At 42.9% G+C, this 22937-nt stretch overlaps 1 protein-coding gene across 11 annotated transcripts; it reads right to left on the bottom strand.

Annotated features, from left to right (window-relative positions):
- Positions 1 to 1396: 1396 nt before the first annotated feature.
- slc16a6b (solute carrier family 16 member 6b) lies at positions 1397 to 21856 on the bottom strand. Of its 11 annotated transcripts, XM_034538586.1 has the most exons (9): positions 21372 to 21851; positions 20773 to 20944; positions 18972 to 19067; positions 18177 to 18363; positions 17609 to 17856; positions 15167 to 15310; positions 4926 to 5054; positions 2983 to 3855; positions 1397 to 2886 (listed from the first exon to the last, which is right to left on the bottom strand). In XM_034538586.1, exons 5-9 carry the CDS (start codon positions 17838 to 17840, stop codon positions 2627 to 2629), a joined length of 1638 nt encoding a protein of 545 aa, XP_034394477.1. In that variant the 5' UTR covers positions 17841 to 17856; positions 18177 to 18363; positions 18972 to 19067; positions 20773 to 20944; positions 21372 to 21851; the 3' UTR covers positions 1397 to 2626. The 11 variants fall into 11 exon arrangements, with proteins under 11 accessions (XP_034394477.1, XP_034394475.1, XP_034394478.1 ...); XM_034538584.1 differs by having other exon boundaries at positions 18177 to 19067; positions 20773 to 20941; XM_034538587.1 differs by having other exon boundaries at positions 18177 to 19067; positions 20773 to 20897.
- Between the last annotated feature and the right edge of the window lie 1081 nt (positions 21857 to 22937).

Genomic DNA, 22937 nt, shown 5'->3' with positions numbered 1-22937 from the left:
GAGGGTCAGAAACATATGTTCTCATAATAGTGAATTTGCTATAGTGCGTGCTATAGAAAATGTATTTAACTATAAAATAACTACACAACATAAAGAGTTTAATATTTAACTTTAGAGTTTATTTGTGTGTCCACATTACTAGAAGTAACTTCTGTATCTGTTGCTTTTATTTCATATCATTCACACTTCCGTTCTAGGGTTGCAGTAACGAGCTGTTGAAACGCTGCTCACCTCTCACAGGCCGTCCTGTATCACCATGGTAACGTAGTCCCACTTCCTATTCCACACTGCACCACCTCACATGTTCCACTCTCGCCTGCCTCTAGCTCCCCTGTGTGAGCAGTTGTTGTTGTTGTACCTTTAGCGTTTTGGGTGTTTGTGTGAATAAACATAACACAGTGACTGATGTAGGAAATGAGTGATGACGTCATCAACAAGCTTCTGCCAACTCTAGCGTGATAGAATATAGTCGGGAGAGCTCATCAGGGATTCCTCCTGGGAAAGGTCTTCTGCTGTGTGACCTCCTGACACCGATCATTCGTGTAGTGTGAAAACCACAGCACCTTTAGGACTCCCCCTTACAAGACAAAAGGTTGTTCTTGGTTTGTCCATTCTGGGCTACTGTAGAAACATGGTGGACCTGCTCCTGTGTAGATATGAAGGACTCATTTTCAGATCATGAAAACACAACCATTTTTACTTCCAGGATACACTAATGAAAACAAAGTTCTGAATATTATATTGCATTCCAGCAATGAAATCCCCCTAAATGCTACAAACTGGTCCTTTGATACAGTTGAGATGAGTAGTTGTCAAGTTGAGAGTATTTTTGAACCGAGGAGCAGATCTTGGACACACGTTGACGATGTGATGGATCTGGTGAAGACTGGAGTGTAGAGGCAGTTCAGGTACCCAACAGGACCTGATGAGTCGGGGTCTCATGTGTGCAGGTGACATTGCTCCAACATTGTCCTTATGGGATCTGTTCAAGTGCTGTTCAGCCAGTAGAGGATGCTGTTTCACTGCTTTAAATAGTTTAGTGTGGATGGCTGGGAGAGCTTTAGTGCAGCTCAGTACCCTTAAAGGGCTACTCCACTGATGAAGAAGTACATCCATAAAAGTATGGAGACTTCTTAAAAGGGGAGGTCAAAATAGTGAAAACGCCAAGATATCCTGACTTTTTATCCCTCAACATAAACTTCAATAACACAGAATCCTGCATTTCCCATAATGCAATGTAATAGTCTCTTTAATCACAACTTGAAGTCATGTTAAATGCCCTCATCTGTCAAACTCCTTTTATAAGGATAGTTGTCTGTCAATATACATCCATAAAGAGCATTTCTGAATGGGGGGACACACAAAATTTATTTACACTAGCATGGCTGACAAAAACTCAGTGTGGAGGAATTTTATTTAGGTATTCATAATGAAAACAGAACAGCACTTAACAGGCAAGTACCTGCCTGGCACTCATGTCAACAAAAAAAGAAGTAATATTCAAAAATGTGCATCCTATCATCATTACAAACAGCTTACAGATCCTCCAGTGTGGGAAAACAGCAATAGGCCCAGTTAAAGCACCAGCATCCGGGATGTTGTGTTGGATGGAGTGCTTCTCTAGGAACAAAACATTACTAGCTTGTCAAAGAAGAAGCTTCTTGGCCTCCATGTGTTAGTCGGAGGATTGGTATCTGGTCAAGATCTGAAGTGTTCTGGTTTACGTTCTGAGTAGTATTGACCAATACGTTGGACCAGGCTTCGGTTGAATGCAGGTAAAGAGTCTGTGTGGAGAGCAAAAGAGAAGAACAGTCTGGGCACCCACCGACGATGATTTAGCTATTCATTGGTTTACCATTAGCTGATAAGCTGGATACTTGTGAAACATTCGGTCGTACATGTCATAAACATGTACGCCGTTACCTGTAACAGGCTCATGCTACAGTACATTAACCGGATCACAGCTTGAACACCTTCACCCAGAGCACAACAAAATGGAGGATGTAAAGGTACATGCATGCACAATGAATACCACAACCTAAACTATCTTCAAACCATAGAACACAGGCTCCATGTACCTACAACACTGCTGCAATATTGCTTCAGTTACCATAGTGATAGAAAATAAATACCCATGTGCGTAAAAAGACCGAAGACAAACTTACTTTAGCAGCAGTTAGATCTTCCGCTATGCATCCAATGCATAGAGGAAGATTTACTCATGTTATTTTGCACATTTTAAAGTGGAGTGAAGCATCACATGCATGAGGAGTGTGCTTCCGTAGTGGGGAGGAGCAGAACATGCAGGTGTTCTGCAGGGCTCGGATGTGGATGAACGAATCGACATGAGTACCAATCAACAAGCTCAACAGTCGTGATGTCACAGAGGCTTCTCACAGATATCATGACTGTTTTGTCTCACTCATGGCACTTCTGTATCCATGACAACATTTCTTTCCTGAGATAAAGGTAATCAGAGGTGGTCTCACAGGAGGGACACTCAAGCTAATGGGAGAGAGTGACACCTACGATTAGGAACCTGCAGCATCTGTGAAGACCATCTCTGTGGGCGAGTGTTAGTGATCTTTATTGTTGCTTATGAGGTGATGTCATGCTCCAGTCGGTTTCATATTACCAGATCAGCCTGTCTGACCGGATTGTCCTCCAGGGCCAAGTCCACCTCCAAAAAGTCAGACTGGCTGCCATCCTCAGACATTTTCCCCTTTTCTTCTGTGCTCCTGACCTCCTCTTTGTTTCTGCTCTGTCTCTGGCACATGCCGGACTTGGTCGGACCAACCAGAGCCAGGCAAATGGCACTGAGGCCCATTCCCACGGCACAGGAGTAGAAAGCAGCGCCGTAGTTCTGTGTGACATCCACCAACACACCTAAAAGAGACAGCGGTTAGAAAGCCCTCCAGAGAGGTTAACTAATGAGTGCAGTCAGAGAGAGGGAAACCAGTAAAAGAAGCAGAAACCTTGTACCTCCTAGTGGTGGCCCTGCCAGCCCAGCAAAGCTCTGGATGAAGACATAAACTCCCACAGATGATGGCATCTTCTGGATGCCCACCACGTCCTCCTCAGCCAGCATTGGGATGTGAGTGGAGCCGACGGTGCCCATGAAGTAGCCGTAGAGGGCGCAGCAGACCACTAGGCCCCAGAACTCCCACACGATAGTGAAGGCCACCAGCACCAGGCACAGCAGAACCACACAGCCCAGCAACACCAGGGTCTTCCTGCAGTGCACTTTATTCAACACCGCTCCAATTGACAAGCGGCCGAAGATCTCGGCCACAGCCATCACAGAGAGCATGTAGGACGCCAACCTGGGCTCCACGCCTCGGCTCTTGCTCAGTTCGATGATGTAGAGCTGCGGGGCGAAGAAGCCCAGCGTGGCGAACAAGCCGAAGAGGGAGTACCAAATGAAGGCACCGTCTTTCAGCACAGAAAAGTCAAGAAGTTTGGAGCTGAACGGATGGAGAGGAACTGCATCTACCTCAACTGGGGTGGGGGGTGTGGAAAGTGCCGTCTCCTTGGCCTCTTTGTCCTGCACCTCCCAGTCCATCAGAGCCGTGTTTTCAGCTCCTACCGGCCTCAGGTCTCCGTTGGAAGTAGAGAGGGAGGTGACACCCGAGTCTTCTGAACTGATGGAGGTCCTTGTTTGTTCGTTCTCCAGCTCCAAAACAGTCTGCAGCTGTTTCGAAGGCCGACACTCTGATTCTTTGCCCTCCTTCACAGGCTCCGACTCAATAATGATTGGACAGAGGAGAAGCCCACAGCCAATCACAGAAGCCTGAAAGATGCCGAGGACAACCAAACAGTAGCGCCAGCCAATGTGTTCCTTCAGTGTAGAGAGAGCTGTGGAGAGAGAGGGAGAACAGCCGCCGGTATTATTAGTCTTTAATACTCAAGATCTACTCACTGGACTCCTCGGTACTTCATTGTGATAGGAGTCTCACCTAAACCAGCTTGGTGCCCACTGGAGGGCCTCAGAGTGCCCTCTAGGGGGCTGTGTTGGTACCATCAAATGATTAGATTAAAATAAATAAAACGTTTTTGGTCACTAACAGAGTTCTTTTTTTATATCTAAAGGCGCTTCATCAAGTTTGCATGCATATCAGGATTGGTGAAAATGTGTACATTTTAGGGGTGTCGCATTTGTGTAGAAAATGGCTCATTTTGTTTAGAAGATATGCACCAACGAATTTCTTAGGCTTTCTACACATTTGGAAATTTGCAGCATATGTCCACGTGGCATCCTGTAACATAACTTCAAATGTCCATTCAATTCAACCACTAAGGCAGCGATACAGTAAATTGTCAATTTTCTTGATGTTTATCCATTTTCCATCGTTTTCAGCTGTACTTTAACAAACTCCTCCTACAGAATTTATGCAATCAACTTCAAATTAGATTAGAATGATCTGAAGACCTTTATGACAAAAAGTTATCAAAATCTATTGGTACGTTATCCAATATGCCCCAAATTTCTCATGAATTATACTAGCCTGAACACATTTCAATGTAAACATTTTCAGTCATAGCACCACCTACTGGCAAAAGGAAATTAACTTGTTATACTCCAATGTACTCCTAGCCAGTTGACCAGATCAGTCTCAAGCATTGAAGCAGCTTTCCTTAGCGTTTAGAAAATCCGGCTCCACTTGGATGCGTCTGGGTCATTTATTGACAGACGGGCAGCTGTAAATACTGAAGGAGTCGTGAAACAGTCAGCAGCAGCTAGCTTCTTAGTAAGATTTTTTTTTACCAAAATCATCACATGACCAACATTCCAAGTGACAACTGAGCAATTTCCATGCACTGGGGGAAAAGCTCGTTAGTGGAACTTGAGTTGAGATTTTCCCATTCACACTGAATAAAAAATAGTTCCACTTTAGTCAACCGCCCCTTTGAGACTGAACACTCACCTGGAGCAAAAGCAAATACGGCGAAGGATTCTCCGGAGGAAGCAACAGAGGTAACGAGGGCTCGTCGTCTGGAGAAGTACTGGGCTAGGATGGTGACGGTGGGAAGGAAGGTGAAGCAGTAGCCCAGGCCTGTAAATAGAGGAGAAGAGAAAAGGGGCACATGGTCGGAGCACTGCATGGCTAGTGCGCTGGCTCAGAGGTCAAGGCGTCAGGTCACTCCTTGTGTGAGATGGTCCAGCTTTGCTACAGCTGCTGCTGGGAGACAGAAGGCATGTAAAGACAAAATAAAAGAGACAAGGGAAGAGGGTGTCAGGTTAGCTGTGGTCCATCTCATTCCATCCTATTTGACCAATGGCATCATTATCATCGACATCCAATGTCAATGTATTCCTGAAAGAGAATTTAGGGCTTTTTTTTTTTTTTTGAACTCACTTTTTTTAATTTAGTTTTCAACAACAAACAATATGTATTTTCATACAGTCGCTTCCTGTCAATTTTTCAGTTGTATGTCTTGGTTCACATGATATTCAGGTACAGTGTACAAGACATAAAGAACAACAAACATCAAAGGTGATCATTCCAAGAATGAAAAGAAGAGGAGAAATGAGGATAATGAAAAGATTGCATAAAATAGAAATTAAATACAAATGATACAAATGAAATAAAATAATTAATTTGAATAATGATTGTCCACTCCTGAGTGTATGTGCTATATATGCTTTTCATAGAGGATTGTGTATGATGTGTGTGTGCCCAGAGACAGTTAACAAGAGCAGTTCAAACAGAGGGCCGAGCAACATTCAGTAATAACAATCATTGTAGTAACAATGCTGCGACAGGACCCCATCGTTTGGTAAAGATAGGCTTCTGGAGCCTTAATGAATATGTGATTCGCTCCATTTGATAGATGTCCCATACTTTTTGGATCCATAAGTCGTATGTTGGGGGATCCGGTTTTAACCATCTGATGGTTATACCCTTCAATGCTGCTGTGAGTAATATGTTTAGGAGGTATTTTTTGGCCCTCCCATCCAGGCCTTCAGGTATCGCTCCCAATAGTGCTACTGTAGGGTCTTGTTGGATGTCCTGTTGGAAGATTTCTTTGAGGGCATCAAAGACTTCTCTCCAGTATGTATTTAATTTAGGGCATAGCCAGAATATATGTGTATGATTGGCAGCGCTTCCACAGTTCCGCCAACACAAGTTAGAATGTGTTGGGCCCATCTTAGCTACTATTTCTGGTGTTCTGAAGAATCTGGTGATTATTTTCCATTTAAATTCTCTCCAGGTGTTTGAGTTTGTAACTAGGTGTGCCTCTGTGCACATTTCCTCCCAGTTATTCTGTGGAATGATCGTGTTCATTTCCGCTTCCCATCTCTGCTTTATCTGTTGGGAATTATGTAGATTCATAGATAGAAATATGCTATATAATTTACTTATTGTTTTCTTATCTTCATTCCCCATCTGTATCTCGATTAAAAACCTTTCTAGGGGTGTACGTTTCACAAGCTTTCCCCACTCTTTGTGTGTTGTTAGAAAAGTTCTTAATTGTAGGTACCTGTAGAAATCGGTTTTGGGAAGATCAAAATCTTTTTTCAGCTGCTCGAATGTCTTGAGGTTATCCTCATTAAATAACTGGTGCAGGTGAGCCAGTCCCATGTCTGACCACTTTCTAAAGCCCGTATCCAGATTGTTGGGTGTGAAGGTCTTCATAGATCCGATGCTCGTTAGTAATGAAATACATTTTGGAAGCCCAAAAGCTGTCTGTATTTTGTTCCAGATTTTAAGAGTAATCTTAGTCCACTCTGCCACCTCTTTTACGGGCGCATCTGAAAAAGGCAAGACTTGTAAGGGCTCTGGGCATATGTTTTTCTCAATATTAAGCCAGCGAGTGTATGTGCCATTCTGAATCCACACTATCAGAGGTTTCATTTGTGCAGCCCAGAAGTAATATTTTAAGTTTGGGAGTTTAAGGCCTCCATTTAGTTTAGAGAGCTGTAATGTTTTAAGTCTAATTCTAGGACGCTTTTTTTGCCAGATAAATTTAGAAATGATTTTATCCAGGTTATCAAAACTAGATTTTGGAATTTCTATAGGTAGCATCTGAAATAAGTAGAGAAGTCTGGGCAGGACATTCATGCGAATACTTTCAACACGACCAAGCAGGGACAAAGGGAGCGTAGACCATCGTTCCAGGTCACTGTCAATGCACCGAATCATTCTACTATAATTGGCCTCATATAACTTCTGTAGCGATGAGGGGATGTATATACCAAGGTACTTTATACCGTCATTTGGCCATTTAAATCCACTTTGGAGTTTTACATTTCTTGAGATGTTTCCATTGATATCCATAGCCTCTGTTTTTTCCACATTTACCTTATATCCAGAGTAGTATCCATACTGTGAGATGAGTTCCTTTAGATGTGGTATTGTTGATGCAGGTTGCGTCAGATATAATAATACATCATCAGCATACAGGGATATTTTATGATCCTCTTTATGTATTACAGTTCCTTTTATTTTATTATCATCTCTGATAAGCTGGGCTAGGGGTTCGATACTAATTGCAAACAGCAGGGGGGATAAAGGGCAGCCTTGTCTGCAGCCGCGTTCCAATGTGAATCTTTGTGATCTATATCCATTCACTTTAACAGCTGCTTGTGGTGACGAATATAGTGTTTGTATCCAATTCAAGAAGTTGGGGCCAAATTTGAATCTTCTTAGTGTTTGAAATAGATAATGCCATGATACCCGGTCAAATGCTTTTTGAGCATCTAGAGACAAAATCATAGCTTCTACTTTCTCTTCTTTTTGATGGGATATTATGTTTAATAAGCGTCGTAAGTTATCACCATAGTATCTTCCAGTGATAAATCCCGTCTGATCAGGATGGATGATTTTAGTGATTATATGATTGACTCTTCTTGCTAGGATTGCTGTTAGAATGCGCAGGTCCCCATTCAGCAGTGATATCGGTCTATATGATTGGCACTCTGTGGGGTCTTTTCCTTCTTTATGAATTACCACTATAGTTGCCTCAGCCCAAGATGGTGCCATGGTTTTAGATTCTAATGCATGGTGGTATGCTTTCAGCAACAGTGGTGATAACATATCCTTGAAGGTTTTATAAAATTCGTTAATATATCCATCCGGTCCTGGGCTTTTATTATTTTTGAGTGTTGAGATCACCTGTTTGATCTCCCATTCCTCAATAGGCTTCTCTAATTCCTTGGCTGCTGATTCTGTCAGTTCAGTTAATTTTATAGGATTTAAGAACTCTGTAAGTTTTGCATTATCAGAGCAGGTATCTGTATTTTTGTATAAGGATTTGTAAAACTCTGCGAAGGATTCTGCTATTTTATCTGGTTTTGTAACAAAAGTTTCTTTTGATTTAATTTTCTGTACTGTATTAGATGATTGTTTTTTTCTTAATCCAAATGCTAGTAATCTGCTTGCTTTGTTACCGTGTTCATAGTATCTTTGGTTCGTGAATCTTAAACTTCCCTCAATTTTATCTGATAGTAGGCTGTTGAGCTCTCTTCGGGTTGACTTTAGGTCATTTAGGAGATTGGCTGATGCAGATTGTTTATGTTTATGTTCTAAGTCTTTTATTTTATCTTCCAATTCTTTCTGTTTGGACTCTTTTCCTCTTCTCTTAGCAGAGGTGAATGAAATAATACGTCCTCTGATGTATGCTTTGGCACAATCCCAGAGTATAAGAGGTGTTGTTTCCTCCAAGGTATTGATATCCAAGTATTCCTTGAGTTCTGCTGTAATAAAAGAGGTAAATGCTTTATCATTAAGGAGAGATGCATTAAGTCTCCATTGTTTGGAGGTTGGTCTTTGGCCTATGTCCCATTTTAATGCCACGGGTGCGTGGTCGGATATAGTTATAGGAAGAATCTCAATGTCCACTATCCTATGTAGCTCTGCTTTCATGGTAAAGAAATAATCGATCCGTGAATAGGATGTATGTCTGTTTGAGTAGAACGTGAAATCCCTGCCTCTCGGGAACTTGCTTCTCCATATATCTACAAGGCCTGCCTCCTGGGATTGGTATTTGAGCATTCTACTCATTCTAGAGAGCGGAGTTTTAGAGGCAGGTTGTCGGTCCATTAGTTGTGACATTACACAATTGAGGTCTCCTCCCATCAGTAACAGCCCTGTACTATATTGTAGGATCTTATTGAACAATGTCCTGATAAAGCCAGGCTCGTCTTCGTTAGGTGCATATACATTAATGAGGGATACTTCTGTGCCATCAATTAATCCGTTAACTAAGATATATCTCCCCTCTGTGTCTTTGTGTACTAGTGTTTGTGTGAAATTAATTTGTCTGTGTATGAGTATGGATACTCCCTTTTTCCTCCCCGATCGGTGTGAGGAGTAATATACTTTATCTGCCCAGGACCGTCTCAACTTTTCATGTTCAGCATCAGATAGATGTGTTTCCTGGAGGAATGCAATGTGGCAGTTGGCTTGTTTCATCTGATGTAGAATTTTCTTTCTCTTAACAGGGCTATGAAGGCCTTTGACATTGTAACTTATCACTTTTAGCGGGTCCATTGTGTGAAGTATTCAATTTTCATATTTTGGGAGTTTGTGTAGAGAGATGGGAAGCAGAGGCAAACAGCCAGCACATGGGCCATGTATCTTGTTATGTGGAGTGTGGAGAGTTGGACTAGATAATGAAACCAATAGGGATGGGGTAGAAGAGGGTATTTAAGAAAAATGGATGATGAGCTTGTTGTTCTAATAAACAATGTAGGATCCCCAGGGAACAGTGGGATCAGAACAAGGGGAACGCAACAGTCTGGACTGCTGTTAGCTAACATTAGCAACAGTCCGGTGGGACCTAGTCCCTTAGCCACTAAGGGCAAGCAGCAACGGTGCACAGTCGAGATAGAAATGACTATGCTATGGGTGTGCTAAGATAAGGAATAGAGAAAGTAAGAAGAAAAAGAAAAGTCGACACAGAAAAGGACAGTGTCGAGTAATGGCCATTCAGGCCCCTGCAGTTCTTGGCATACATGTGTAAAGTCAAACAGCTCCTTGTGGTGCAGTAGTGCTTGGTTGCACACAGAGCTAAAGGCGTACCAGTATTCTCCTCTTATGGAAGCTGCCAGTGAGCAAGTAAAGTAGAGTGATACAAACAATATGAATAGAAATAGCGGGCACATTATAAGGGTTTGTTTCCTTGTAATGGAGACGGGTATATACAAAAATATTAACTGAGACATATTTTTCCTTTTCTCTTCTCAGGTGTGATTCAAGTAATGTTTTGAAAATATATATATTTGAATATAAAATAAAGTAGAAAATAATGATGTGCCAGTATGTGAAATTGCAGAACTCACTGGTCAGTCCTTACTGTAGTTAACAGTACTGATAGGGATACATTTAGTCTGCAGCCTCAGTAGATGGGATGACTTTGTGATGTCCTCGGTGAGCTTTGAGGCTGGTATTCTTGAAATAGTAGCTGTTTTTATGTAAAATATTGTCGGTTCTGCAGGAGCACTGAAATTAGCGTCTTACTCCATATCTTGCTCACTAGCGCCCCCAATTTAGGGCTTTTTGAGGACTATTTTGCTGCTCCAGTTTCCCTGCTCTGCTCCTTCCTAGAGACTAAAGACCACTGTATGGTGTTCAGAAACAGCTGATCACCTTTACTCAATGGCCAGTTCTGGAAGAAACAAACTGATTCGGTCTGTTGTTGTTGACACTGCTCAAGTTCACTCATTACAGGATGGTACTGTAAATAAGACACATCTACAAGAGGTATACAGTTATTCTTTAAACGGCATGTTACCATGACACACACACACACACACACACACAGAGACAGAAGACACAGATTTAGTTTTTATGTATGGTGGTTTTCCCCTGAGTTGGAATACGACCGCCTTTTTGCCTACCTCCCGTGTTGGAATACAATAGGAATACGGCGGACTTTGGACTGGTCAGTGAAAGAGAGCCTACCTGCCCTACCTGTTCTGTGACTATTGGTGTGTTCTTTGAACTGTTGGCGCCTGGGAGGGGTGGCGTTAACAAATTGGTTGGCCGTAAATGCAAACAGGACAAGGAACTAGAGCTCTCTATAAATAACTCTAGTGAGGGATCCCATCACTCTGGCTACTAGTCTAAACCACTTTTTTTTGGAGTCAGTGGATGAGAGCCAAGCTCTTCTCCTCTCCTGAATGCAGTGAGAGCCCGGTCAACTCTATCCAACTTTTCTTTAAGATCACTGAAATAACTGACTCAGAGGTAGCCAAGCTCATTCGTGGTATGAGAAGCTCCAAAGCCAAGGATGTCTTTGGCTTTAATGCCAACTTTTATAAAGAACATAAGGACTCCTTGGTCCAACCCGTAACTCATCTGGTTAACCTATCCCCCAAACATGCAGTGGTCCCCTTAGCCTGGAAGGTGGCGGCGGTAACCCCAATCTTCAAGTCTGGGAAAATTGGTCTGTAACTACAGACCAATTTGCATCTTACTGATAATATCAAAAATAGCAGAGAAATGAGTTGCCCAACTTCTTGTAGAGCATCTCAACAAAGACCATCCCCTGTTGCATCCTATGCAGTTTGGTTTTCGTGCCCACCACTCGACTGAGACGGCCCTGTGTGTCCTCATTGAAAAGATCAAGGGTCTGTTGGACAGGAATGCATGTGTCGGTGCTACCTTTTAGATCTCAAGAGCTTTCGACACTGTAGATCACCAAATCCTACTGTCCAGGTTAACACATTTTAACTTTTCTACCCATGCTATTAACTGGCTCAAATCATACTTACCCAACAGAAAACAATATGTTACTGTAGATGATGCTAGGTCTCCCTGTCTTGAATGTCCTGTAGGTGTTCCTCAAGGGTCGGTCCTTGGGCCGCTTTTATTTTCCCTGTTTATTAACACACTACCCAACTCCTGCGACCTACATCAAATTCAACCTACTAAACTTCAGGCACATCAGAAACAGTTTGACAGAGAACACAGCCAGGACATTCCTACATTCAATTATCTTTGCACATTTAGTGTACTGTCTGACCAGCTGGTCCCTCACGTGCACAACAACACTCAAACCCATAGAATCTCTGTATAAGAGAGCACTCAAAGTCTTTGACAAGAAACTGCGAACCCATCATCACTGCCACATCCTGAACAAACATAAGTTTTTAAGTGTTAACAACCTTATCAGCCTTAAAGAAGCCAGCATCATTTACAAAGCCCTAAATGGTCTGGCACCTCCTCCGCTGAACGAGTACATCAAACAGAGACCTATCTGCAACCCTGCGACTAGAGTCACCAGAGCCTCCGACAGAGGCGACTGTGTCATCCCACAGAGGCGCACCACCTTTGGTCAGACGGTTCTGTCTGTCAAAGGCGCACCCTCTGGAACACATTACCATCCTCTGTTAGGGAGTGCCCAACCTTCATCACTTTTAAAAAGCACATGAAGGGATGGCTGCTGTCCACTCAAACTTGTCAAACACATGGGTTAGCAGTATTCGTACTGTCATGGATATGTGATGTATTAATGTTATATGATTGAATGAAACCTTAAATGTGCAAATTAATTAATGCCCTTAAGTGCAATTTATCTGTGTGCAATATGATGGATGTGAAATGTCTTCCTTACACTGTGATTTTGTTTCTCTTGTTTCTTTTATATATATATATATATATATATATATATATATATATATATATATATATATATATATATATATATATATATATATATATATATCAGTTATAGACTATAATTGATTGTAGTTTATTACTATTGCACTTTGGCATGACCTTTTCCTCTCGGACACTCAGCCTGTACATTCTGGCAGGGGGACAGACAATGGAAATCAGCCTTGCAGCTGTAATTGGGTGCATTTATATTTTAATTTAAAGTGTTCATCAATGTACATGATCCCTCTCGAACAAATAAACTTGAATGAATGAATGAAAGACCTAAGCGTCAAATGCTTTTCCGGAACTGGAAAAGCATTGACTCAGCCACTATGACCATGGATCTCCAGCTCATCACCTGCCCAGCCTCTGCGTCAATGGATGAATTAGTGGAATTCTATAATACATCCCTGAGCAGTGTGTTTGATCTCCATGCCCCTGTCAAGTCACGTGAGGTAATTTTCTCACACTCCACTCCCTGGTTCGCACATGAGCTGAGGAAAATAAAAATAGCTGGGCGTGTCCTGGAACGACCCTGCAGACACTCTGGGTTCACTGTCCATAAACTGGCTTTCCGTGACCATCAAAGGGCCTACTCCAACTCCCATGAAGATGCTCGCTCACAGTTCTATTCCAGCTTAATCAATACAAAACCTGGCAACTCTAAACTGCTTTTTTCCACCATACACTATTTCCTGAAGCCACAACCATCCTCTTCAACTGAGGCTACAGAGGAGCAATGCAACAGCTTCATTGACTTTTTCAGATCCAAGGTCAACAAATTTCGCTGTTTGATGCCCAGCTCTCCATCTCTGCTTCCCTCTGACCCCAACACCTTATCTTTGAGTGTGCTGGCTCCTCTACATCTCGCTGAGCTTCAGGAGAGCCATGTTGAAGAAATCCTCAGAAAAATGAAATCCTGTACCTGTACCCTGGACCCCATTCCCACTGCTCTGCTCAAGTCACACATCCCCACTCTCAGTCCTTTCATCACCAAAGTTGTTAACCTTTCCCTTCAGTCTGGCTGTGTCCCACCTACTCTCAAGGTTACGTCATCCGTCCCCTTCTCAAGAAGCCCACCATGGAGCCGGAGGTTCTAGCCAATTACAGACCTATCTCCAACCGTGCCTTCCTGTCCAAGGTGTTAGAGAAAGTAGTTGCTTCTCAACTTCAGGACCACCTTAAACACAACAACTTGTTTGAAAAACTTTAGTCAGATTTGCATTCAGCCCACAGCACTAAAACAGCTTTACTCAGGGTGACGAATGACCTGCTGATGACAGCCGATGCAGGATCACCCTCACTCCTCATCCTCCTGGACCTAACTGCTGCATTTGATACAGTGGATCACACTCTCCTCCTAGAGCGCCTCCACACCACTGTTGGACTGTCAGACTCTGCACTCAAGTGGTTTCAGTCCTACATGTCTGGCAGAACTGAATATGTGTCACTGGGAAGATGCAAGTCCAGACTGCTCCCTGTCTCCTGTGGTGTTCCACAAGGGTCGGTCCTCGGCCCCATCCTCTTCATTATTTACATGCTCCCCCTCGGTCGTGTTATCAGCAAACATAGGATGTCCTTTCACTGTTGTGCTGACGACACACAGCTTTACATCAAAACTGCCACAAACCCCATTGTAGCCATGTCATGTCTCACCGCCTGTCTTGGGGAGATAAAGGCGTGGATGAGCAACAACTTTCTCCAGTTAAACAGTAGCACAACCGAAGCCCTCCTTGTTGGCACCAGGTTCAGTCATCCTCCATAACTCATCTCACCTTTACATACCCCTCTCCTCCACAGTTAGAGTTAGGTTTGACCCTCACCTGACCTTTAATGACCATATTGCACCAAATACCTGTGCAAAACCTCCTTTTATCATCTCAAAAACAACTCCAAACTCTGCCCCACTTTAACCCTGTCAGATGCAGAGAAGCTCGTCCACACCTTTATCTCCTCTAGACTGGACTACTGTAATTAACTCTTCACTGGGATCACTGGCAAGAACATCCAGAAACTGCAATACATTCAAAACAGCACTGCCAGGATCCTGATGAGAGTCTGGAAATATGAGCACATAACACCCATTCTCCACTCACTACACTGGCTTCCTGTCTCATTCCAGATTGACTACAAAGTCCTACTACTCACCCATAAATGCATAAATGGACATGCACCTCCGTACCTCAAAGAACTCATTAGTCCCCAAACCTCCTCCCGCATCCTCAGATCCACAAACAGCTCGCTCCTCTGGGTCCCAAACACCAAGCTCCGCACCATGGGAGACCGGCCTTTTGCTTATGGGGTAGTCTCCCTGACCACGTGAGGGCAACACAGAACCTGGACTCTTTAAGACCGACCTAAAAACCTTTTTATTTAGGAAGGCGTTTTTGACTTTGTGTTAAATCACTGTCAACTATTTTCTTTTCTATTATAGTTTGTTTTTAAGTACTGGCTCTGTGGCACTCTGAGATTATTTTGAATTAAAAGTGCTTTATAAATAAAATGCATTATTATTAGTATAATTACAGACAGACAACTGGTGGTGTGAGTTTGATAAGTACCTGAGACAATACCGATGGTGATGTACATTTCGTTAATGGAGCTGCAGAAGGCAGAGGTGATGGTTCCTAGGCTGATGAGGAAGCCTCCCATCATCACCACTGGTCGAAAGCCGAAGCGGTTGCTCAGCATCGTGGACAGGGGTGCTGGGGTGAGGGTGAAATAAATAATATCCAAATTATATGATTTAGCCTAAATCTTTAACGACCCACCTCTGTTTGGATGCAAACAAAGAGATTATGTCCATGTCCACGCACATTTGTCCAATAAGAAAACTCAGCCAGCTGCAACAAACTCTCTGTGGCAGCAGGGTGTGGTTAGGCCATTGGTTCTCAAACTGTGGGGTATTACAGGTGGGGCGCGGGGGGCAGTGCGGAGAACTTCACATATTACAAAAGTACGTGCAAATGTTTACGCTACGGTTACGGCGTTAACAGGTTACGCTTGCGCGATCGCGACGTCCAAGCTCCTATGCGAGTCGACTCCCGTGTAGCTTAGTTGTGTGCACAATGAAGAGCTCGTTAAACTTCTGAGCAGTTACCTGACAGAACACGGGCTGAAATGGGAGAGTTGTGGGTTTCTGCACAGATGGTGCGCAGACCATGGCAGGGAACAGGAAGGGCGTGCAGGCGCTGATCAAGAGGGTCTCTCCGAATGTGCAATGGACACACTGTGTCATTCACAGAGAGGCGCTAGCAGCAAGCATGTGCCGTGAACTACACAAGGTTTTGACCGATGCTATCAGCGTGGTCATGTTCATAAAAACAAGACCCCTGAAAGCACGACTGTTTTCCGCACTCTGTGAGGAGACGGGAGCGGAGCCTTCATCTGTTTCACAGCGAAGCTCCGTGGCTCTCACGAGGAGAAGTGTTGTCGCGAGTCGTTGAGCTCAGAGAAGAAATCCGTCATATGCATGACAAATGTCATACAGGACAGTACAATACAATTGAAATTGTACACATATTATCCATATATTCTGCAAAGAGCAGATGGACTCAGTTCATCATGTATTTTATCTTTATAACGCATATACACTTTGAGTCAAATTTATTAATTCAATTCTAATTATTAATTTGCAGGCAAGTTTGCTGATGAAATTGGCCTATCTCAGTGACATATTTGGAAAGCTGAATGAATTAAATCTTCATATTCAAGGCAGAGACCAGCACCTTCCTCAACGGTTTCATTTGGAAGCTGGAGATGTGGGACAGGCGACTTGATCAAAGGAATATTGATTCCTTTGAGAATCTGAGTGGATTTGAACTAATGCTGATACAACTTGATGGCTCACGCATTATGTTTGTTTTGCACGTTATTGTTTTGAAAAGATATTTAGTGTAAAACTCTTTATTGCCAAATATTTGAACTTGTATTGTTTAGTTTTTCACAGGTTGCATTTATTTATTTATTTTTATTGTTATTATCTTGAAAATATATTCAGTGCCAAACATTAATTGCAGCCACAATAAGCTATTTTTTTGAACAACTTTCTTTTTTTTTTTTTGTCTGATGGAGCGATCTGGTTTAATTAAGTGATTGCAATTTTCTTTATTCTATTATTTTGAAAAAGCACATATGGAGGAGTTGTTATTTCAATAAAAATTCAGCATGGACCATTTAGTTACAATTTTGTTGGGGCACGAACATTTTTCTTCCTCCAAATTGGGGCACGACAGAAAAAGTTTGAGAACCACCATCAGCTGCAAAGTGGGTGGAGCAGGGTGTGTGGTTCAGAAAACGGTGCCGGGACGAGATCTAATCAGCAGCTGGGGTTAATGTGTGCGCGTGCGCGTGCGCTTGCGCGTGTCTCCCCAAAAGGAGCAGTAGGGACAGAGAAGGGGGGGAAGCAGGAGGCGAGAGGTCGTATACAGCTGTTTGTGTGTCCCATGCAAATGAAAGGTTTTGTGAAGCCAAGTATTCAGCGTTGCGGCCTCTGTCCAGTCCGAAACTCACGAGATAATGTAGAAAGCCGTTACGCTCTCCCAAACACGACTTGGCCTCCCTCCACTTTAATGGGATTGAATGAATTTCAATACCACCTGGTATTTAAACGATGTAGGCATTCTAGATATTCACATTAGTGACCCTGTCTGAACTGAACTATGAACCTTTAAATTTGGGGTTAAACAGCACATCTTCAACTGTGGAGACTTTTTGAGACTGACTGACTTCCTGTTTTAGATTGTTAGACTTTGTATATTTATCTTGAATACATGTACAGTATGTAGAGCTGAAACAATGAGTTTATTCATTGCTTCGTTGATCACCAGAAAGTTAATCTGCCAATACTTTTGTCATCGAATTATGATTTTTGCTTTTGTTTATAGTTTAATGGTATAGTAAAGCAGGACTTCCTCAATGTCCTGCACATGTCTGCCACAGTGTGAAAAAAGACGATTACAGACAAACGAGAAACACGCATGAGCAGAGCCCGAGTGACTGACCAGTGAAGGTAAAGATGAAGACACAGATGGAGAAAACCCATGACACTCGGCTGTTGCTCTCCCCAAACTCTTCCATCAGGTCCTGGAGGAAGACGCCCAGACTCTTGATGGTCCCATAGGTGCATACCTCCACCAGGAAGAAGGCCGCGGCCACGGCCCAGCCCCAGCCGCCTTCAGGCACCTCTTGGTAAACATTTGGTCCCAAACACCTCTGGGAATGAGGGGTTCTCATGGCTGCAGCAGTCCAGCTGGGGAAAGAAACGGAGATGTCGTCAGTGAGTTTATTCGAAAGTCCTACTTGACCATGAATTTGTTGATATCTGGGGGAAGAAAAACTCCAGCCCTCGCTGGCAGACACAGACCTCTCTCTTTGGAAACGGATATCTGCTGCTGGAAACCTACGCCACACAGCGGTACTAGATCACAATCCAACATATTCTTTTGCAAATTTGAAAGTAAATGTAATGTGCACCCTGTGACGGCTCCGCCAGTCAGCTTTGACTAATGTGGGTTTTGGAAAGCTGTTGAGGATATTCTTAGACAATATGTATTTAATATCTTTAACTACCTGCCCACCAGAACAGTTTAGTACGTCCCCTTTTTTCTGGGAGGATAGACAAGTCTTTGGGCCATTATGGGACACCACTCTCCAAAAAAAGCCACAATGACAGTCGTGGAGGAATTTCATCGAAAATGTCTTATTGATCCAGTTTCCTCCAAAAAGTCGAGTGTCTCAAGGTCCAAATGATTTTCATCTGAGGATTTAGACAGTGACAACAGTTCAGTTTAACATATTTCATGAGACCTTACTCACGATTATCTTGATTTATACGTTTGTGTTTTCTTCTTTTTTTAAATGTATTTTGCAGTTTTAAAATCATGAAATCAACCAATGCAACTCAATATAACTCACACCAACTAGGATATGTTCCTCTCAGCTGGAGAACAGGTTCTGCTTGATATTTAATGAAGTCATGTGCTTTTTAACCCCTTACAATACTTTTCTCTGCTTCAACTCTTTCACGATACAGATGACATTTACAAGCACACAGACATATTTTTAACAGCCGCAGAACATCTGCTAACTTCCAAAGGAGCCATACACTCATTTTAACAGGAGAGGTGACTCCTCTGAGAAATGTACCGGCTTCGCCACGTGATTAACGACATGTAGACGTCAGTGTGCCCGATCACACAGCCCATCAGCTGGGTTCACACTAGATCAGATAGGGCGGCGTGGTGATGGATCTACACGTCCAGGGCCCAGGTGATCCATCTCAGCAAGTGTTGTGATTTGGTTTGTTCATCCTCTGTCGCCGCTGCGCTGTGAGCTGAGGCTGCCGTCCCGATGCACGTTACTTACCGGCCGTTTAGCGGAGCGGTTGGCGGGGCAGTTCCTCTGCTGTGTCCTCTCCTCGTTATTCCATTGTGTCTTTAAAGCAATGCGGATGGGTCGTGGCTATTCAAAAGCAAACGTGTATTTTAAAATGTTAAATTTTATTTTATTTTATTTTTTTTAACTTTTTTTAAAAAGCCAATGCATTCCGGTATTGCTTCGGTCTATGTTTGCACTACCACAGCCAGCCGCATCTTTTGGCTCCACTGGATTATTTCCGGCCTCTTAACCGGCTCAAACCGGTATTCAGACGCAGGCGCGCAAATCCCTCTCGGGTCCATGAACGCGCAGGTCGCTCTCTCGCTCTCTCGCTCGCGCTCCTCTCGCTCTCTCTCTCTCTCTCTCGCTCTCACGCTCTCTCTCTATTTGTGATTTACAGAAGAGTTTCTCAGGCGATGATATGTTACAGCCTACCTTTCATCCTGTATAGTTTTGATTTGTATACATACAGGCTTATGTATGCATGTTAGTTTGTCCTGATGGGCAAGGTGGTACCTTAGCCACTGTATGAATGGGTGAATGATGTAGTGTTAAAGCGCGTTGAGTGATCGGAAGACTAGAAAAGCGCTACAGCTCCATTTACCATTTATTTATGTGAATATGAAATAAATAATAAGTAATCTGCTATGTGAACGAATGTTACTGTGAATGATTTGAACACACAAATCTAGCATTGTGTGTGTGTGTGTGTGTGTGTGTGTGTGTGTGTGTGTGTGTGTGTGTGTGTGTGTGTGTGTGTGTGTGTGAGGATTTGTAGCTCAGCTCCTCCACATTACCACAATAAGTTGGACGGTTTGGGTTTGGGAAATGTGAACACATAATGAGGCAACAGCACACTTCCAGTTGAGCAGAAATGGGCTTAGTCCCAAACAGCTGGCCACACAGACTGAGCCATTGACTTATGTTGAGTGTTCAGTGCCTGAATAATTTTCTGTTTATGACAGGGCTGTGTCTAAGGAGTAGAAAGACAAGTTTCAACCTTGAAATCTGATTTGGTGGTCAAATCAGAGCACTTTGACATTTAAAATTAATTTTTAAATGTAGTACTCAATTTCATTGGGACAGGGATGTCGTATGTGTACAGATTGTAAAGCCCTCTGACGCAAATTTGTAATTTGTGATATTGGGCTATACAAAATAAACTGAATTGAATTGAATTAAAATGTCCCCCAGCAGTCTATACCTATAGCAGCATATCTAGGGGCTGGACCAGGGGAAACCTGATTCATTACATTACATAAATATCATTTAGCTGACGTTAAAGGACAAGATAACTCTGAGATTCTTTAAGGTGGTGCTGGGCAATGCCATCTGGTACAATGTAGCACTGACATAAAAACTAAATAATTTGCCATATCTGTGCATCTGTTTGATGGTCAGTCTAGAGAAGTGTAGAAGATAGAATATATTGTGGTCAGCAGAAATGGATTATCATTACAAAGCAGTTAAAAAAAATTAAAAAACATGCTCTTTTCTCCTTAACCAAACTAAGTGTGTTCTTTTCTTGTATGAGCTCATTTGATGATCGGTGCCACACCACCCCTCTGCCATCCTATTTGAGATGGTGCAGATATGCCAAAGTTTGCAGTGCATTCACTGACAATGCAATTATGTCACACAAGTCCAACATAACCAGGGTGATGTCAGTGAGATCAGTACAACTCGAAATATGATTGAATGTTCGTCCAGTCGGGAACTACATGTAACTATACAGTAGGTTGTTTTAGTTGTCTTTTCTTTGCCCTGGAATCATTTGTCTCTGTCTTACCTCAGCAGTCCAATGGGCCATTCCAGTTAACTTCTGTCAACACAAATCAAGGACAAAACAGTGCAAGCCAGGAAGTGCAGGATCGTGGCCTCCAATGAAGTCCTGGACCGATCCAGAGCAGCAGCCTGCTTTGGAAACGGTTGTCTCACTGAGCTCCTGACAAGTTTTGCTGCTAACAAGCATAAATAATTACTGTGAGGTTACAGCTAGCTATAATTGTTAATGTTAGGCCACCACAAGGCTGTACTGGTAAAGGACATACAGAGTGAGAAGACACTACAGAACATAACCTGCGATGATAGCAGAAATAAAAACATGTAAATCATAAACGTGATGGACTGGTGGACTTTAGAGTAGTTCCATTACTGATGAATGCATAGGAAGCCTTAAAGGGAAAGTTCCCCCAATAATCAATGCAACAGCTTCATTTACTTTTTCAGATCCAATTTCAACAACATTCGCTCGCTGATGTCCAGCTCTCCATCTCTGCTTCCCTCTGAACTCAACACCTTATCTGCGAGTGTGCTGTCTACTCTACATCTCGCTGTGGTTCAGGAGAGCCATATTGAGGAAATCCTCAGAAAAATGAAATCCTGTACCTGTTCCCCGGTCCCCATTCCCGCTGCTCTGCTCAAGTCACATATCCCCACTCTCAGTCCTCTCATCACCAAAGTTGTTGAATGACCTGCTGATGACAGCCGATGCATCCTCCTGGACCTGACTGCTGCATTTGACACAACGGATCCTCCACACCACCATTGGACTGTCAGACTCTGCACTCAAGTGGTTTCAGTCCTACCTTGCTGGCAGAACTGAATATGTGTCACTGGGAAGATGCAAGTCCAGACTGCTCCCTGTCTCCTGTGGTGTTCCGCAAGGGTCGGTCCTCTGCCCCATCCTCTTCATTATTTACATGCTCCCCCTCGGTCGTGTCATCAGCAAACATAGGATGTCCTTCCACTGTTATGCTAATGACACACAGCTTTACATCAAAACTGCCACAAACCCCACTGCAGCCATGTCATGTCTCACCGCCTGTCTTGGGGAGATAAAGGCGTGGATGAGCAACAACGTTCTCCAGTTAAACAGTAGCACAACCGAAGTCCTCCTGGTTGGCACTCCACACCAGGTTCAGTCATCCTCCATAACTCATCTCACCTTTGACGGTCAGGTCATACCCCTCTCCTCCACAGTCACTAATCTGGAAGTTAGGTTTGACCCTCACCTGACCTTTAATGACCATATAAAATACCTGTGCAAAACCTCCTTTTATCATCTCAAAAACATCTCCAAACTCTGCCCCACTTTAACCCTGTCAGATGCAGAGAAGCTCGTCCACGCTTTTATCTCCTCTAGACTGGACTACTGTAATTAACTCTTCACTGGGATCACTGGCAAGAACATCCAGAAACTGCAATACATTCAAAACAGCGCTGCCAGTATCCTGATGAGAGTCCGTCAATATGAGCACATAACACCCATTCTCCCCTCACTCCACTGGCTCCCTGTCATTCCAGATTGATTACAAAGTCCTACTACTCACCCATAAATACATAAATGGACATACACCTCCCTACCTACAATAACTAATTTCTCCCCAAACCTCCTCCCGCATCCTCAGATCCACAAACAGCTCGCTCCTCCGGGTCCCCAACACCAAGCTCTGCACCATGGGAGACTGGCCTTTTGCTTATGGGACAGTCTCCCTGACCACGTGAGGGCAACACAGAACCTGGACTCTTTAAAAATCGGCCTAAAAACCTTTTTATTCAGGAAGGTGTTTTTGACTTTGTTAAATCACTGTCAACTATTTTCTTTTTTTATTAGTTTGTTTTTAACTATCTACTGGCTCTGTAGTATCTTCTTCTGAATGAAAAATGCGTTACAAATAAAATGCATTATTATTATTATTATTATAACCATAAACACACATGGACACGAACATCTGATCGATGAAAAACAGCACTTAAAACTTGTGATTGCAGAAGGATTGTGATGCTAGCTAAGTATGTTTTTGTTATGTTTCTTACGTTATGTCATCTCTCTTGCGTACATTATTAGTGCTAAAGTGCCTTGAGTACCTTTTAAAGCGCTATACAAATTAAATGTATTATTATTACTATTATTATAAGCTCCTTTATTACATGAAAAATGAAATGCATCAC

This window comes from Cyclopterus lumpus, chromosome 8 (genome assembly GCF_009769545.1).
Source record: "Cyclopterus lumpus isolate fCycLum1 chromosome 8, fCycLum1.pri, whole genome shotgun sequence".
NCBI lineage: Eukaryota > Metazoa > Chordata > Actinopteri > Perciformes > Cyclopteridae > Cyclopterus > Cyclopterus lumpus.
This window is presented reverse-complemented; position numbering and strand designations above follow the sequence as displayed.

Coding starts and splice junctions, on each gene's coding strand:
- slc16a6b (XM_034538583.1), bottom strand. CDS start 21,678: ATGAAGAGGATGGGGCAGAGGACCGACCCTTGCGGAACACCACAGGAG. Junction 15,311..17,608: donor CTTCATCTTTACCTTCACTG/GTCAGTCACTCG, acceptor CCCTCACCCCAG/CACCCCTGTCCACGATGCTG. Junction 5,055..15,166: donor CACCATCGGTATTGTCTCAG/GTACTTATCAAA, acceptor CTCTATTTACAG/GCCTGGGCTACTGCTTCACC.